Source organism: Hypanus sabinus, chromosome 16 (assembly GCF_030144855.1).
Source record: "Hypanus sabinus isolate sHypSab1 chromosome 16, sHypSab1.hap1, whole genome shotgun sequence".
NCBI classification, from domain to species: Eukaryota; Metazoa; Chordata; class Chondrichthyes; order Myliobatiformes; family Dasyatidae; genus Hypanus; species Hypanus sabinus.
The window spans coordinates 29,046,116-29,064,572 of NC_082721.1; the positions used below are offsets into that span (position 1 = coordinate 29,046,116).

The following is an 18,457-nucleotide window of genomic DNA, read 5'->3' on the forward strand; positions in this document are numbered from 1 at the left end:
TTTGTAGGCTAGTGCCCAAGATGGAGCTGACTAGATTTATAACCTTCTGCAGCTTCTTTCAGTCCTGTGCAGTAGCTCCTCCATACCAGACAGTGATGCAGCCTGTCAGAATGCCCTCCACTGTCAACTATAGCAGTTTTTGAGTGTATTTGTTGACGTGCCAAATCGCTTCAAACTCCTAATGAAGTATAGCCGCTGTCTTGCCTTCTTTATGACTACATCAATAACAACTCTGAAAAGACATCTAAATGTGCACATGGATAGGGAAGGTTTAGATGGATAGGAGCCAAACCCTGGCAAAGAGGACAAGGATGGATGAGGCACCATGGTTGCCATGGACCAGTTGGACTGAAGGACCATCTTCTGAGCTGCATCTCTCTATGACTTTTCTCCCTCCTACAGCACAGTGCTCCCCTCACCACCCCTCCCACAGCACGGCGCTCCCTCCTCACCACCCCTCCCACAGCACGGCGCTCCCTCCTCACCACCCCTCCCACAGCAAATCCTCCCTCCTCAACGCCCCTCCCACAGCACGGAACTCCCTCCTCACCACCCCTCCCACAGCACGGAACTCCCTCCTCACCATCCCTCCCACAGCACGGCGCTCCCTCCTCACCACCCCTCCCACAGCACGGAACTCCCTCCTCACCACCCCTCCCACAGCACATCCTCCCTCCTCACCACCCCTCCCACAGCACGGAACTCCCTCCTCACCACCCCTCCCACAGCACGGCGCTCCCTCCTCACCGCCCCTCCCACAGCACGGAACTCCCTCCTCACCGCCCCTCCCACAGCACGGCGCTCCCTCCTCACCACCCCTCCCACAGCACGGCGCTCCCTCCTCACCACCCCTCCCACAGCACATCCTCCCTCCTCACCACCCCTCCCACAGCACGGAACTCCCTCCTCACCACCCCTCCCACAGCACGGCTCTCCCTCCTCACCACCCCTCCCACAGCACATCCTCCCTCCTCACCGTCCCTCCCACAGCACGGAACTCCCTCCTCACCATCCCTCCCACAGCACGGCTCTCCCTCCTCACCATCCCTCCCACAGCACATCCTCCCTCCTCACCACCCCTCCCATAGCACGGCGCTCCCTCCTCAACGCCCCTCCCACAGCACGGCTCTTCCTCTCACCACCCCTCCCACAGCACGGAACTCCCTCCTCACCACCCCTCCCACAGCACATCCTCCCTCCTCACCACCCCTCCCACAGCACGGCGCTCCCTCCTCACCACCCCTCCCACAGCACGGCTCTCCCTCCTCACCACCCCTCCCACAGCACATCCTCCCTCCTCACCGTCCCTCCCACAGCACGGAACTCCCTCCTCACCATCCCTCCCACAGCACGGAACTCCCTCCTCACCATCCCTCCCACAGCACGGAACTCCCTCCTCACCACCCCTCCCACAGCACGGCGCTCCCTCCTCACCACCTCTCCCACAGCACGGAACTCCCTCCTCACCATCCCTCCCACAGCACGGAACTCCCTCCTCACTACCCCTCCCACAGCACGGAACTCCCACCTCACCACCCCTCCCACAGCACGGAACTCCCTCCTCACCATCCCTCCCACAGCACGGAACTCCCTCCTCACCATCCCTCCCACAGCACGGAACTCCCACCTCACCACCCCTCCCACAGCACGGAACTCCCTCCTCACCACCCCTCCCACAGCACGGCGCTCCCTCCTCACCACCCCTCCCACAGCACGGAACTCCCACCTCACCACCCCTCCCACAGCACGGAACTCCCTCCTCACCATCCCTCCCACAGCACGGAACTCCCTCCTCACCACCCCTCCCACAGCACGGCTCTCCCTCCTCACCACCCCTCCCACAGCACATCCTCCCTCCTCACCACCCCTCCCACAGCACGGAACTCCCTCCTCACCATCCCTCCCACAGCACGGCGCTCCCTCCTCACCACCCCTCCCACAGCACGGAACTCCCTCCTCACCACCCCTCCCACAGCACGGAACTCCCACCTCACCACCCCTCCCATAGCACGGCGCTCCCTCCTCACCACCCCTCCCACAGCACGGCTCTTCCTCTCACCACCCCTCCCACAGCACGGAACTCCCTCCTCACCGCCCCTCCCACAGCACGGCGCTCCCTCCTCACCACAGCCACTCATCGCAAAGGGAAATCTTTGTACGTGAAAAAGAATTTGTGTGATTGAGTGTACATGAGTTAATGAGTAAGCATTTGTACGAGTTCATGAGCACAAGTGGTGAGAAACTGCGTGAGCAACGAGTGTGTGTTTTACTGTTGTGTGCACGGGTTAATATGTGAAGGCGTGTGAGGAATGTGTGTGAATTCATTGGATCATGCATTCATGCACGTGTGAGCACATGGATCAGTGTGTGAGAATAAACTCGTAGGTAGATGGGTGTGTGTGTGTACACACACCAGCATCTCAGTGCCCACACACCATGCACGAGTGTGTATTTGTACACGTGCTTTTTGTGTGAATGAGTATGAGAGCAACACTCACAAACAGCTGGAGCAGGTCAGGCAGCGTCCATGGAATCAAATAAATAGACCCTTCTTCAGGACCAGAAAGGAAAGGGGAAAGACACCAGAATAAAGATAATGGGGAGAAGGGAAGCAGGATAGCTCGAAGGTGATAGGTGAAGGCAGGTAGGTGGGAAAGGTAAAGAGCTGGAGAGGAAGGAACCTGATAGGCGAGGAGAGTGCACGATGGGAGAAAGGGATGGAAAATGGGACCCAGGTGTAGCCAGGTGAGAAGAGGTAAGAGACCAGAGTGGGTAATAGAAGAAGATGTGAGGGGGAGAGGATACTTTTTTACGGTAAGAAGAAATCAATATCTGTGCCATCAGGTTTGAAGCTACCTAGGTACCTAGATCATACCTAGATAAGGTGTGGCCTTATCTTGTGTGAGAGCATTCAAAGCATTTTGACAAGAGCAACAAGTTCTAAAACAACTCAATCTTCCCCGTCAAAAGCTACAAAGGGCAGCAATACAGAGAACTGTTTTTTACCTCACAGAAATGTTAGAATGAAAGAGCAAAGGGAAGAGAAGTCCCTAAAATAGAACCCAGTGCAAATCCTTGTACAGATTTAATTTCCAGGTTCACCCAATGAGGGCTAAAAGATAAATCCCAATCCTTTACCCAACATATCAAATATCGGATATTAACTGCCCAATAATAAAATCTAAAATTAGGCAATGCAAATCCACCTTCCTTCCTTGCCTTCTGTAAATATATTTTACCTAACCTAGGATTTTTATTCTGCCATATATATGAAGAAATTTTTGAATCAACATTAGCAAAAAAAGATTTCGGAATAAAAATTGGTACCGCTTGAAATATATATAAAAACTTGGGTAAAATAATCATCTTAATAGCATTAATCCGACTTATCAGAGATAAAGATAGTGGTGACCACTTAGTAAATAAACATCTAATCTGATCGATTAAGGGTAAAAAATTAACCTTAAATAAGTCTTCATAATTTTTTGTGATTTTAATCCCTAAGTAAATAAAAGAGTCATTAACTAATTTAAAAGATAAATTTCCATAAATTGGAACCTGTCTATTTAAAGGAAACAATTCACTCTTATTAAGATTTAATTTATACCTGGAAAAAAATCACTAAATTGAGCCAACAATGATAAAACTGCAGGAATGGATTTCTCAGGATCAGAAATAAATAATAATAAATTATCTGCATATAATGATAACTTAAGTATATCTGTGCCACGATTAATGCCAAAAATGTTCTGTGATTCTCTGATAGCAATTGCCAAAGATTCTAAAGCAATATCAAATAATAATGGACTAAGAGGACAGCCTTGTCTAGTGCCCCGAAATAAACGAAAAAAGGGAGATCTTTGATTGTTAGTAAGCACTGCTACTGGAGTATGATATATCAGTTTAATCCAGGAAATGAATGTCAGACTAAAATTAAACTTCTCCAGCACATTAAATAAGTATAGCCATTCAACTCCATCAAATGCTTTTTCTGCATCTAATGAAATAACACATTCTGAAGTGCTATTTGAAGGAGTATAAACAATATTCAATAATCTCCTAACATTGAAAAAAGAATAACGATTTTTAATAAAACCGGTTTGATCTTCCAAAATAATTTGGGGTAATACCTTCTCCAACCTGGATGCCAGTAACTTGGAAAAGATCTTGGAATCTACATTCAATAAAGGTATTGGTCTATAGGATGCGCAGTCAGTAGGGTCTTTATCTTTCTTCAATATTAAAGAAATGGAAGCTCTATGTGGCAAATTGCCCAATCTAATTTCTTCTAAAACCCTGCATAACCAAGGAGAAAGAGTAGCCGAAAAACATTTTAAAAATTCTACTGTATACCCATCTGGACCTGGTGCTTTCCCAGAATTCATGGAGGAAATAACCCCTTTAATTTCTGCATCTGTAATAGGAGTTTCTAATATTGAAATATCATCTGATGATAATTTTGGAAAATTCAATTTCCCAAGAAAATCACACATGGTATTACGATCATGAGGGAATTCAGAATGATACAGGAAGGTATAAAAATCTTGAAATCATTTATTTATCTCATCATGGTTAACTGTCAAATCCCCATTCTGCTGATGGATCTTAGTAATTTGACATTTAACCAAAGCATTCTTCAATTGACTAGCTAACAGTTTACCCGATTTATCACTATGTATATAAAAATCAGATCTCGTTTTCATTAATTGATTTTCAATCAAAGATGTAAGTAATAAACTATGTTCCGTTTGAAGTTCAACCCTTTGTTTGTAAAGCTCCTTACCAGGAGTGATCGAATATTTCTTGTCAATCTCTTTCATTTTATCAACCAATAAAAGAGTTTCCTTCTTAATGCATTTTCTCAGACCAGCAGAGTACGAGATAATCTGTCCACGTATATATGCTTTAAAAGTGTCCCAAAGTGTTCCGCAAGAAATATCATCCTTGGAATTAGTTGAAAAGAAGAAATCGATCTGTTCCTTCATAAATTTAATAAAATTCGGATCTTGCAGTAAGGTAGAATCAAATCGCCATTGTCTAGCATTAGAAGCTGTATCTGTAAATTTAATAGAAAGTTTTAATGGAGCATGGTCAGAGATGGCTATAATATCATAATTAGAACCAATTACCGATGGAATAAAACAAGAGTCAATAAAAAGTAATCAATTCTCGAGTAGGAATGATAAACATGAAAAAAGAAAACTCTTTGTCCCTAGAATGCCGAAATCTCCAAATATCAAAAATTCCATTATCAGTCAAAAAAGAGTTAATACAAGTGGCTAACTTATTGGGTAAAGTCTGAGTAGATATAGATTTGTCCATCAAAGGATTTAAACAACAATTAAAGTCATCACCCATTATTAACTTATGTTCATTTAGATTAGGTAGAGAAGTAAATAAGGACTTAAAAAAATCAGGGTAATCCACATTTGGAGCATAAACATTAACCATAGCAACCTTTTTGTTAAAACGTAAGCCAGTAATTAACAAAAATCTACCATTCGGATCCGAAAAGATATCATGTTGGACAAATGCAATAGAGGAGTCAATAAAAATTGAAACTCCCTTTACTTTGGCATTCGAATTTTAATGGTACTGTTGACCCCGCCAAAACCTAAAAAAGCGATAATTATCCTCTTTCCTCACATGAGTTTCTTGTACAAAAATAATATGAGCATTAAGTCTTTGGAATACTTTGAAAATCTTTCTCCGTTTAATCGGATGGTTTAAGCCATTAGTATTCCAAGAGACAAAATTAATGGTCTGAGCCATATTTCTGAAATCAACCCTTTGGTAAATAAAGGGTTAACCAAATTATGAACTCATGCACCCGGAAGAGGAACAAAAATAAGGAGTGGACCCGGAAGTGACGACATCCCTCCCACAGCACGGCGCTCCCTCCTCACCACCCCTCACACAGCACGAAACTCCCTCCTCATCACCCCTCCCACAGCACGGAATTCCCTCTTCACCACCCCTCCCACAGCACGGCGCTCCCTCCTCAACACCCCTCCCACAGCAAATCCTCCCTCCTCAATGCCCCTCCCACAGCACGGTGCTCCCTCCTCACCACCCCTCCCACAGCAAATCCTCCCTCCTCAATGCCCCTCCCACAGCACGGTGCTCCCTCCTCACCACCCCTCCCACAGCACGAAACTCCCTCCTCATCACCCCTCCCACAGCACGGCGCTCCCTCCTCACCGCCCCTCCCACAGCACAGCGCTCCCTCTCACCACCCCTCCCACAGCACATCCTCCCTCCTCAATGCCCCTCCCACAGTGCGGAATTCCCTCCTCACCACCCCTCCCACAGCACGGAATTCCCTCCTCAATGCCCCTCCCACAGCACGGAATTCCCTCTTCACCACCCCTCCCACAGCACGGCGCTCCCTCCTCAACACCCCTCCCACAGCAAATCCTCCCTCCTCAATGCCCCTCCCACAGCACGGTGCTCCCTCCTCACCACCCCTCCCACAGCAAATCCTCACTCCTCAACACCCCTCCCACAGCACGGTGCTCCCTCCTCACCACCCCTCCCACAGCAAATCCTCCCTCCTCAATGCCCCTCCCACAGCACGGTGCTCCCTCCTCACCACCCCTCCCACAGCACGAAACTCCCTCCTCACCACCCCTCCCACAGCACGGCACTCCCTCTCACCACCCCTCCCACAGCACATCCTCCCTCTCAACGCCCCTCCCACAGCGCGGAATTCCCTCCTCACCACCCCTCCCACAACACGGCGCTCCCTCCTCACTGCCCCTCCCACAGCAAATCCTCCCTCCTCAACGCCCCTCCCACAGCACGGAATTCCCTCTTCACCACCCCTCCCAAAGCACGGCGCTCCCTCCTCACCACCCCTCCCACAGCAAATCCTCCCTCCTCAACGCCCCTCCCACAGCACGGTGCTCCCTCCTCACCACCCCTCCCACAGCAAATCCTCCCTCCTCAACGCCCCTCCCACAGCACGGTGCTCCCTCCTCACCAACCCTCCCACAGCAAATCCTCCCTCCTCAACGTCCCTCCCACAGCACGGTGCTCCCTCCTCACCACCCCTCCCACAGCACGGCGCTCCCTCTCACCACCCCTCCCACAGCACATCCTCCCTCCTCACTGCCCCTCCCACAGCATGGAATTCCCTCCTCACCACCCCTCCCACAGCACGGCGCTCCCTCCTCACCACCCCTCCCACAGCACGGAATTCCCTCCTCAATGCCCCTCCCACAGCACGGAATTCCCTCCTCACCGCCCCTCCCACAGCACGGAATTCCCTCCTCAATGCCCCTCCCACGGCACGGAATTCCCTCCTCAATGCCCCTCCCACGGCACGGAATTCCCTCCTCACCGCCCCTCCCACAGCACGGAATTCCCTCCTCACCACCCCTCCCACAGCACGGTGCTCCCTCCTCACCACCCCTCCCACAGCACGGCGCTCCCTCTCACCACCCCTCCCACAGCACATCCTCCCTCCTCACTGCCCCTCCCACAGCATGGAATTCCCTCCTCACCACCCCTCCCACAGCACGGCGCTCCCTCCTCACCACCCCTCCCACAGCACGGAATTCCCTCCTCAATGCCCCTCCCACAGCACGGAATTCCCTCCTCACCGCCCCTCCCACAGCACGGAATTCCCTCCTCAATGCCCCTCCCACGGCACGGAATTCCCTCCTCAATGCCCCTCCCACGGCACGGAATTCCCTCCTCACCGCCCCTCCCACAGCACGGAATTCCCTCCTCACCACCCCTCCCACAGCATGGTGCTCCCTCCTCACAACCCCTCCCACAGCAAATCCTCCCTCCTCAACGCCCCTCCCACAGCATGGTGCTCCCTCCTCACCACCCCTCCCACAGCAAATCCTCCCTCCTCAACGCCCCTCCCACAGCACGGTGCTCCCTCCTCACCACCCCTCCCACAGCAAATCCTCCCTCCTCAACGCCCCTCCCACAGCACGGTGCTCCCTCCTCACCACCCCTCCCACAGCACATCCTCCCTCCTCAACGCCCCTCCCACAGCACGGAATTCCCTCCTCACCACCCCTCCCACAGCACGGTGCTCCCTCCTCACCACCCCTCCCACAGCAAATCCTCCCTCCTCAACGCCCCTCCCACAGCACGGTGCTCCCTCCTCACCTCCCCTCCCACAGCAAATCCTCCCTCCTCAACGCCCCTCCCACAGCACGGCGCTCCCTCCCACCACCCCTCCCACAGCACGGAATTCCCTCCTCAATGCCCCTCCCACAGCACGGAATTCCCTCTTCACCACCCCTCCCACAGCAAATCCTCCCTCCTCAACGCCCCTCCCACAGCACGGTGCTCCCTCCTCACCAACCCTCCCACAGCAAATCCTCCCTCCTCAACGTCCCTCCCACAGCACGGTGCTCCCTCCTCACCACCCCTCCCACAGCACGGCGCTCCCTCTCACCACCCCTCCCACAGCACATCCTCCCTCCTCACTGCCCCTCCCACAGCATGGAATTCCCTCCTCACCACCCCTCCCACAGCACGGCGCTCCCTCCTCACCACCCCTCCCACAGCATGGAATTCCCTCCTCAATGCCCCTCCCACAGCACGGAATTCCCTCCTCACCGCCCCTCCCACAGCACGGAATTCCCTCCTCAATGCCCCTCCCACGGCACGGAATTCCCTCCTCACCGCCCCTCCCACAGCACGGAATTCCCTCCTCACCACCCCTCCCACAGCACAGTGCTCCCTCCTCACAACCCCTCCCACAGCAAATCCTCCCTCCTCAACGCCCCTCCCACAGCATGGTGCTCCCTCCTCACCACCCCTCCCACAGCAAATCCTCCCTCCTCAACGCCCCTCCCACAGCACGGTGCTCCCTCCTCACCACCCCTCCCACAGCAAATCCTCCCTCCTCAACGCCCCTCCCACAGCACGGTGCTCCCTCCTCACCACCCCTCCCACAGCACATCCTCCCTCCTCAACGCCCCTCCCACAGCACAGTGCTCCCTCCTCACCACCCCTCCCACAGCACATCCTCCCTCCTCAACGCCCCTCCCACAGCACATCCTCCCTCCTCAACGCCCCTCCCACAGCACGGTGCTCCCTCCTCACCACCCCTCCCACAGCACATCCTCCCTCCTCAACGCCCCTCCCACAGCACATCCTCTCTCCTCAACGCCCCTCCCACAGCACGGCGCTCCCTCCTCACCACCCCTCCCACAGCACATCCTCCCTCCTCAACGCCCCTCCCACAGCACGGCGCTCCCTCCTCACCACCCCTCCCACAGCACATCCTCCCTCCTCAACGCCCCTCCCACAGCACAGTGCTCCCTCCTCACCACCCCTCCCACAGCACATCCTCCCTCCTCAACGCCCCTCCCACAGCACATCCTCCCTCCTCAACGCCCCTCCCACAGCACGGTGCTCCCTCCTCACCACCCCTCCCACAGCACATCCTCCCTCCTCAACGCCCCTCCCACAGCACGGCGCTCCCTCCTCACCACCCCTCCCACAGCACGGCGCTCCCTCCTCACCACCCCTCCCACAGCACATCCTCCCTCCTCAACGCCCCTCCCACAGCACGGCGCTCCCTCCTCACCACCCCTCCCACAGCACATCCTCCCTCAACGCCCCTCCCACAGCACGGCGCTCCCTCCTCACCACCCCTCCCACAGCACGGCGCTCCCTCCTCACCACCCCTCCCACAGCACATCCTCCCTCCTCAACGCCCCTCCCACAGCACGGTGCTCCCTCCTCACCACCCCTCCCACAGCATGGTGCTCCCTCCTCACCACCCCTCCCGCAGCACGGTGCTCCCTCCTCACCACCTGAGGAGGGGTGCTGTAGAAAAATTTGCCAAGAACAATCATGGTCATGGCCATGTCATACGGCATACACTTAATGAACAAACCCTCTCCAAAGTCTCTTAACCCTTCCTGTAATGGGCTGAGCAGAACTGAATGCAATACACTCAGTCTAACCAGAGTGTTCTAAAGCTGCAGCATAACATCCTGTCCCCTGGTTGTCTGCAGCCCCCTCCCCGACCCCTGCACCAACGCTCCGTATCCACGGATTCCTGGTCTCCTCTCCCCCACCCTCATATCCTCACCCCTGACATTTGATGGGGCCCCCGGGCACACAGGATGAGCAAGCAGTGAGAGGTTTGGGCCTGAGTGATAGGGAGAAAGAAGGAGAGCGAGGGAAAGTGGTAGGGATAGTCTATGGGTTTCATGGAGCATGGGTTACGGAGCTCGGGGTCTCTTATTTTACAGCAGCAGGTGGTGAAGCCTCTCGGGAGAAGGTGGAGGTGACACTCGCTCTCTCTCGGAGCGGCAGAGGATGAACAAACCCTTGAGGGTTAGAAGATGAGAGTGAGGCAGATACTTTTAGATGGGAGATGGACTGGAAGAGGACAGATTGAAATGTAAAGACCAGCACGGAGAGGGTTGGGCCATGAACCGTCCAGCTCAGCTCACGACTTGCTGGGCGCATGTGGTCACATTCCTTAGGAAGTTCAGCACAAGGCAGCTTATCAGAGTGGCAGCCAGACCATCACCTCACCTCAGCTCCTGTGCACAGTGGCTGCAGTGTGCACTCTCCTCAGAATGCCCCGACCCACAGCCACTCATCTTTGTACGTGAGAGAGAGACTATGACATTCTAAACTCAAATGGAGATCTTAGATTCTGCAGGATATAAATAGCTACGGGTACTCTCACTAAAGAGAGATTATACTGTAACTAACCAGCTTCAAAGGCTAGTTTACTTCCCTGTTTATTCTCCATGGCAAGCTTAGTTGCCAATACCCTCGACTCAGGCAGTGGATCGCCCTCTCCCTGCCAAGTTATTTCCAGCTAACAAAGCAGTTTAAAGTCCTGACGAAGGGTCTCGGCCCGAAACGTTGACAGTGCTTCTCCTTATAGATGCTGCCTGGCCTGCTGTGTTCCAACAGCATTTTGTGTGTGTGTTGTAGTTTAAAATACAGTTCATTTATTTTCAGTTTTGTACTTTTAAATCCACATAACACTCTAAAACTCACAGAGGATTTCTATATTAAACATTTCCAAACTCTTATAGAGGGTTTCCATCTTATCTTGAATCATTAAATCATTTATTTTCTTGAATCTCGAAACATTATAAAATATTTCCAAATTATGAAGCATTCCTAAAACACAAAGGATTTTCAAAGCACAGGTACAATTCCTGTAAACTGAAAAGACAAGACGCTGATGGACAAGTTGTCCATCGCAGAAACTGAAACTGGAGGAATGGATTCTATGTTATATTGACTATCCTGTTATACATACTATTTACTATAAATGACTATAAATTCTTACATTTCTTCTTGATGTCATTTAATCCTTATATTGATATTACCCTTATAAACCTGAGCAGCTCTCTATATTTTTACTCCTTTTCTCCTATATTTATATACTTTTTCTTCACACGCATATATTTCCTCAGCTATCCCTTTAACACAAACTCTAAAACCATTTTCGAGACCGAGACCTCCGCTTTAAGTTCACTGTTCACAATTAATGCTGTGAAGCTAACTTCTTTCAGAATATAAACCTCTGAGATATATACATATTAGTTATTGATATGCTAAATGATATTACCCATCTGTACTACACGTTTCTTTGAACTAAGCAACTTAAGAATCAGCTTCTCTGTTTGAAACAACCCAAATTAAACAACCTATTGTCTTTTATACTGCATCTTGAGCAGGTACAGTGACTAGCATCTGCTCTTCACAGTAGGAGCATCTTCTAAGTACAGAGTTGAGAGATAATACTTTGTTTTGACTTAAAGTTAATTACTGCTTGCCATTTATATTTAAGGACTGAAGACTGACTTCCATTTACAGCCAGAAACTAAATGAACAGTTAGTTAAAGTTTACTTACAACTGTTTTTGATCTTGCAAGAGGTGGGTGTGTTGTTTAGGAAGCAAGTTTAGCAAACATGTGATCTCCTGCCTATCACACACTCACCTGGTATTGAATTAATCACTGAACACAAACTGCAGACTCGCTTTCACGAACTCTACAGCTCATGTACTCAGTATTATTTTTAAAATTATTTTTAATTTTTGTTTGGTATTTGCACAGACTGTCTTCTTCTGCACATTGGTTGTTTTCTCCATCTTTGTGTGTATTGTGTTTCATTGATCCCATTGTATCTATTGCTAATGCCCACAAGAAAGGGTAGTGTGTGGTGACATATATGGTACTTCGATAATAATTTTACTTTGAACTATGAACTTTGAACCAGGGCTAACAAGCTCATAACCAAAGCTAGGGCCCCTGTGGTAAGAGACTCGCTGCAGCCTTTCCACAGTGATGAAGTCACTGCGTACTTGCCTTGAGTTCAGCAAGAGACTGATGCCATCAAAGCTAATCACCTGATTTGTAAATATGCGCCTCTCCACTATCAGCGCATGTGATCGCATCTTCCAAGCCTGCAACCTCTACCGCCTGGAAGGATGGGGCTTACTTAGTAACGCCACCACCTGCGAGTTCCCCATCGAGACTTATGTTGCTACTTACCTCATCACCACTGGAACAACATCCTGGGAGAGAGTTAATGGGTTAATAAGATGCTGAGACTGCCACCTTCTCGAGCATGGGTGGAACAAATTCCAGCCTTGTCAGTTGTGTTCCAGATTCACTGAACTGCCAGGCTGGCCAACAGTCTCTTCCCTCGGGCCGTGAGACTAATGAATACCCTGCCGCCACTGAGGCAGCGACCTGTGCTGTACACTTTATGAATGATGAACTATGTTTTATTAACTGACTTGTGGAATTTGTTTTACGCCTGTGATGTATATTTTGTGGATTCGCCGTGGCCTGTTTCGTCTGGCTGTTAATATTTATGTAGTCCGATTTTAATAAACTGGAACTTGAAACACCACATTCTTTAACACTTCACGCCCCAACTCTGCAGCGAGGCATTTTATCGTCGCCCTAGCCCACATGCTCAGCTTCTCGGGGTGTGAAACCTCTTCATCCCGACCCTGGCGCGTCTCGTTCACCCTAGTACAGAAGAGAAGTGATATTTTGTCAGTCGCGTCGCGCCGCTTGGGCTGTGCCTGCTCGGAATAAACCGGATTAACCCCGGGGATGGGGCGTGCGCGGTGCCCGCCGCCCGCCGCTTGCGCATCCGACGGATTGGGGCAGAGTCATTCACCAATGGAGACGGAGGATGTGGCCATATATGGTTTGTGGTTACATGGGGTGACGGGGTACCTGCAGACTCTGGGATCCAATGAGAGGGCACGGAGTGTTGCATCACCGAGTGGAAGCAGCGAGAGCGAACAATGCGGCCGGAGATCATGCTTCTCATGCGGAGGGACAGCGGCTCCATGGACTAGGCTGCACATCCAGCACCCAAGCTGCGAGTCTGGTGGCGAGGTCTCAACGCTGCTGTCAAGCTGCCGCAACCACACAACGTAAGGCACGTTTCTATCTCGCTTTTTGAAAAAAAAACATCAAACAACGAGCGTTCTGCAATGAGGGCTCCAGTTCAAGGAACACAAGGGAGAAATGGGGCTTTTACGGGAGGAAGCTTAAAAATGTGCTGGCGGGGCATTCATTGTACAACTGTTTCAATGTTAATCGTCTAGACGTGCCGCTGCCCTTGAGGGCAAGCGTTTTATTTTATAAAACTTTATGGGAAATGTGGAGAAGAGATCGGAGTCAGAGTAAAAATGAATGAATGACCATATTGTAGTGTTTTTATATTAAGCCGGGCCTAATGTCTCTGATTTGTGGTTGAAGACTGCAGATCTTTGAGTTTCTTTTAATATAACTTAAAATTATCTGGAGAGTGTAATTACAATAAAATCCTGGGATTACTGTAATTTCCATAGTTAGGCTTTCATTTCATTTCTAAATGTAATGTCTTCACTATAAATTTATTAAATAAAATGTCTCATCAATTTTCTACTATTGAATGAGAAGAGCTGTAAAATAAATAAATATGTATATTATATATAAAATTATTTTCTTTGATTCAAAGTCTTTGACTTTATTTACATTAGTGTGTGTTTTATCTACAAATTGGTATAGGATATCATTGCTTTTTATGTAGCTTGTCTGCAGTTGAATGAATATTGTTAGTGTTCATCTTCAAATGTTAATTCTGAGCTGCCTACAGAATTTTATAGGGGGCATGTACAGCACGATACAGCACAGCCTCCTCTTTCAACCAGAATAAAATACTGTAAATGTTTGTCACTGGGATAAATAATAATGGCCCTGCATATTTCCTGTTGGCTGAGAAAGGCCGGTAGCTCTGGGATTGTGAGAAACTCTGGACTGTCCATTCTGTACCTCCAGTTAGTTTATTTGTGGATGGTTGTGGTTCAGGCTAGGATTGAGAAGCCTGCTGAAAAACTGACCAAGAGGGGACCAGTGAGTAACAGGGAAGAGATTGTGTTGTATAGTGGTGGAGAATTGCTTGTTATTTAGATGGGATTAATGATATAAGAATGATAGAGCCATCTGATACAAAGAACATTTTGTGGTTTTGTGGCTATTTATGTTCTGTTTTACGGGCTTTAGTTTCCTGAATCTAGTGCCAGTAAAGATGACCGAAGAAATCCAATTATGTTTGAGGACAGGAAAGCTGCTTGCTTTTGGCCTGTGTGTGATCGTAGTCAGAACAACAGGCCTGTCAAAATGGCCCAGCAGGGACATGGTTCAAGATTTGGGTGAGAGAGCACAATGGGTCTATAATTTATCACCATCACAGCCTTGCAAAGGGTCTTGCTTTTCTAATAGGCCTTTGTAGCACTGTGCAGTGCCCATCATGATGCATTGAACATCCCCATCTAATAGGAGTGCTGCAAAATAGCCTGAAATTAATCAAAGGCTTTTAATTATGGTCTTGGCCAGGAATATGTTATATGGCTCAACTTCTGTTACAAGATTTTTTATGATGCTGAAACTATTTTAACCCACTTTTTCTTTCATATTATTATTCCAGCTCCTTCATCACTGGCTTTGTTGTAGGATTGTGGGAATTATTTCATGAGGGGTGGCCGTCGGCCAATTTAACGCATAACATTGTTACTTCTACAACTGGAGGCCCCTTCTCCAGCCCCAGTTTACAGTCTCGAAGCCTCACAAGGTACCAGAGATAAAAGCAATTCACATACTTACAAACTCTTTTTGCCTCATTATTACTAATATTCGTTCAAAACAATTTTGTATTCAATCAGTTTCAAAATCACTCTTGCAATTTTGACTGCCTCTGTATAAATATTCCCTTAACCTTTCAGGGAAAGATGGTTAATGTTCACAGATTCTTCAAAGCCAGCTGGCTTATTTGAATCACCCGTTTCTTTTCCCTGTTCTTCTCTGCAAATGGAACAAACCGATGATTATTTCATCAAAGCACATGTGATAAACTAATTTGGCTACCGTGTGAAGATTTCTGAGTGACAAGCAAGTGCCGAGTTCTTGCTGTTTAATCTTCTTTCGTCTTGTGGCCTTTTATACGCAGCGGGGGCGAATAACATTGGGTGGGAATTGAACGGTGCCTTTTTTTAAATGAAAAACAGAGGAGGTCTCCCCTAGAGCTGGTAGGTTATTTTAAAATGATTCAGGAGTGATGTAGAGAGCACATTTTGCATTTTTACTGCTTGGATAGCGTTGGTCAGAAAGAATGCTGGCTGTCCTGCAGAGCGCCAAATAACACCGGGGGATAGAAGCGGTGGGTACCGATGTTGTTTTTCTGATTTTCAGCTGAGGTTGCATCTTGGCTGTTCTGCAGCAGCCACCCCTTTGCCAGTCTTCTCAGCGGAAGTCTTCCTAATGGATTGGCAAGGAGCAGCTTTCATTAACTTGACCTTTGCAAAATTTCATGGGTCTTTGTAACTTGTGATGTCAGGGAAAGCAGGTGGTAACCCCACCCTTCCACATATTGGTGGTGGGGGATTATTGCAGGGAAAATTCCCCCCTTTGGGACTGTAAGAATCAGATCAGAATCAGGTTTATTATCACTGACATGTGTTGTGAAATTTATTAACTTAGCAGCAACAATTCAATGCAATACATAATATAGAAGAAGAGGAAAAAATAATAATAAATAAGTAAATCAGAGACAGTATAGATATATTGAATAGATTTTTAAAAATGTACAAAAAAACCCAGAAATAATATGTATCAAAAAAGTAAGGTAGTGTTCAAGGGTTCAATGTCCATTTAGGAATCAGATGGCAGAGGGGAAGAAGCTGTTCCTGAATCTCTGAGTGTGTGCCTTCAGGCTTCTGTATCTTCTACCTGATGGTAACAGTGAGAAAAGGGCATGCCCTGGGTGCTGGGGGTCCTTAATAATGGACGCTGCCTTTCTGAGACCCCGCTCCCTAAAGGTGTCCTGGTTACTTTGTAGGCTCGTACCCAAGATGGAGCTGACTAGATTTACAACCTTCTGCAGCTTCTTTCGGTCCTGTGCAGTAGCCCCTCCATACCAGACAGTGATGCAGTCTGTCAGAATGCCCTCGACAGTACACCTATAGGAGTTTTTGAGTGAATGCCTGCAGCATTATTATACTTGTGCTGTCAGTGTCTTTGAGCCATATTCCCTAAAATAATAATGTGCTGATTTGCTCAGATTGAAATTGCATCATGAAGTGGAGTGGATTTTGGATTATTTTCAAAAACGTTATTTGATATTATCTGGCAGCCTTTCTGATTTCAATTGTGTTTCTAACATTGAATTTGTCTTGGCCGTGTTATTGACACCATAATGAATGAGATACGGTTTATTTATTGAAATGATCCTACTCTTAGTTTTTTTTTCTCAATTATTCCAGCTCATTTACTGCAGTGGAATTGTAGAAATTACATCTTTTAAAGCTTGTTGTATGTATTTCAGTGCTACAAAGGAAGTAATTACTCGAGCCCCATTCTGTGCTCATTTTCCCAGACTCATAGTTAGTTAAAACCATTTAATTGACTTTCTCGTTCTGAGGTGTTTGAGTCAAGCCAAGCTCTTTCTTCACTTTAGGCCTCGCTTGTGCGTCATGTGGCTGTCAGTCAGGAGGAGGTCAAACCAGATGCCACAGGAATGTGGACTGGTTTGGCCCCTACCAGCAGGAGAAAACGGCAAGGTGAAGGTAACCCAGTGAAGGTGGCTGGGTTGGGGTGGGGGGGAAGAGCCAGTCATTTTTTTGATCTGTGCTTTCTTTTAAATGCCAGGAACAAGATGGGGGGGGGGTGGTGCAGTGGAGTAAAATGGCTGTGTGCCATCGACAGTGCAGTAAAATGTCAGCCAGGTGGAATGAGACTGCAACGCGCCTTCGGTACTGAAGGGTTTGGAGTGGAATGCAGTGGGATACAGCGACAGACAGGGGTGTTAGACAGATGGAATGTGGAGGCTGTGAGTTTGAACTGTAGTGCCCCTGAAATAATAATTCTGCTTTATTGTGTATTGGTAGGAGGTTTCAAATCACTTCCTGCCGCCTTTTCACCAGCGCGCCTGGCTTCCTGCCATTGATTAACTTGGCAGGCATGAGTCATCTTGTTTCTACAATACGTGTGAGTTCAACACTGGGTATTTTGTTTCTCCAGCAGCAGTAGGTTTGTGCAATTCCGAAATGTCTCTCGCCGTGACTGAGGCACCTATTGGAGTCCCGGACCATCAGCAGCCGCGGCCGGTTGACGTGAACCCGCTCAGCGAGTTCTCAGCAAGGTATGAATCAGCACTTATCCAGTTCTCAAACGTTCACTGCACACAACTAATCTGCAAGGAAGTTTGGGTTATACCTTCAAATAATTAAAATATTGTTGCAAAGCAGCTGGGCATCCTGTGAATGAATGAATGCACTGGGTCAACATGACTTTTGAGGTTTGGACACAAAAAAAGTTGGCACAAAGACCAGTGTATTAGAGTTTATGCTGAAGTCTATACCCTGACTAACTCCTTGCACAAGTGGGGGGGGGGGGGGGGTCTACAGTAACTCTTCTCCAACATCAGCGGTCACTCAGGTCTGAAATAAATTGCAGAATGAACCTGGGGCGGGGATCTGGCCAAGTTGTGGACAACTAGTCTCAACTTTTTAATTAATGGTGATAATTTGCAAAGGTTAGTGGGCATGTTTGGTTCTCAAGGGGAAAAGTTAATTTGAACTAAGTGCTCATGTGTTATATAAAGAAAGTATTTTCAAAGTCAAAGTAAATGTATTATCGAAGTACGATATGCATCACCATATACCACCTCAAGATTCATTTTATTGCAGGTATTTGCAAGAAACTAAAGAAATGCATTAAAATTTATGAAGAACACAATCAATGTGCAAAACAAGACAAGTTGTGCAAATAATAGTATTAAGAACATGAACTAAAACATTAGATATAGGAGCAGAATTAGGCCATTTGGCCCATCGAGTCTGCTCCACCATTCGACCATGGCTGATCCTTTTTACTTCTCCCTCTCAACCCCAGTTCCCGGCCTTTTCCCCGTATCCTTAGATGCCATGTCCAATCAAAAACCT

At 48.4% G+C, this 18,457-nt stretch overlaps 1 protein-coding gene and 1 long non-coding RNA gene across 7 annotated transcripts in view; one reads left to right on the top strand and one right to left on the bottom strand.

Moving 5' to 3' along the window:
• Positions 1-3,814: 3,814 nt before the first annotated feature.
• LOC132406162 (uncharacterized) lies at positions 3,815-13,342 on the bottom strand. Its single transcript, XR_009516079.1, has 3 exons — positions 13,206-13,342; positions 12,507-12,992; positions 3,815-5,056 (listed from the first exon to the last, which is right to left on the bottom strand). It is a non-coding gene; the product is annotated as an uncharacterized LOC132406162 (long non-coding RNA).
• acsbg2 (acyl-CoA synthetase bubblegum family member 2) overlaps positions 12,988-18,457 on the top strand; it is a 71,720-nt gene continuing 66,250 nt past the window's right edge. Inside the window, exons 1-4 of one of the 6 annotated variants that reach the window (XM_059991432.1) lie at positions 13,270-13,408; positions 14,947-15,090; positions 16,972-17,080; positions 17,535-17,655. In XM_059991432.1, the coding sequence (XP_059847415.1) occupies positions 17,032-17,080; positions 17,535-17,655 (170 nt within the window). In that variant the 5' untranslated portion in view covers positions 13,270-13,408; positions 14,947-15,090; positions 16,972-17,031. Of the gene's footprint in view, positions 13,414-14,946; positions 15,091-16,971; positions 17,081-17,534; positions 17,656-18,457 lie in introns of all 6 variants that reach the window. The other 5 variants (XM_059991433.1, XM_059991430.1, XM_059991431.1 and 2 more) reach the window with 5 other exon arrangements.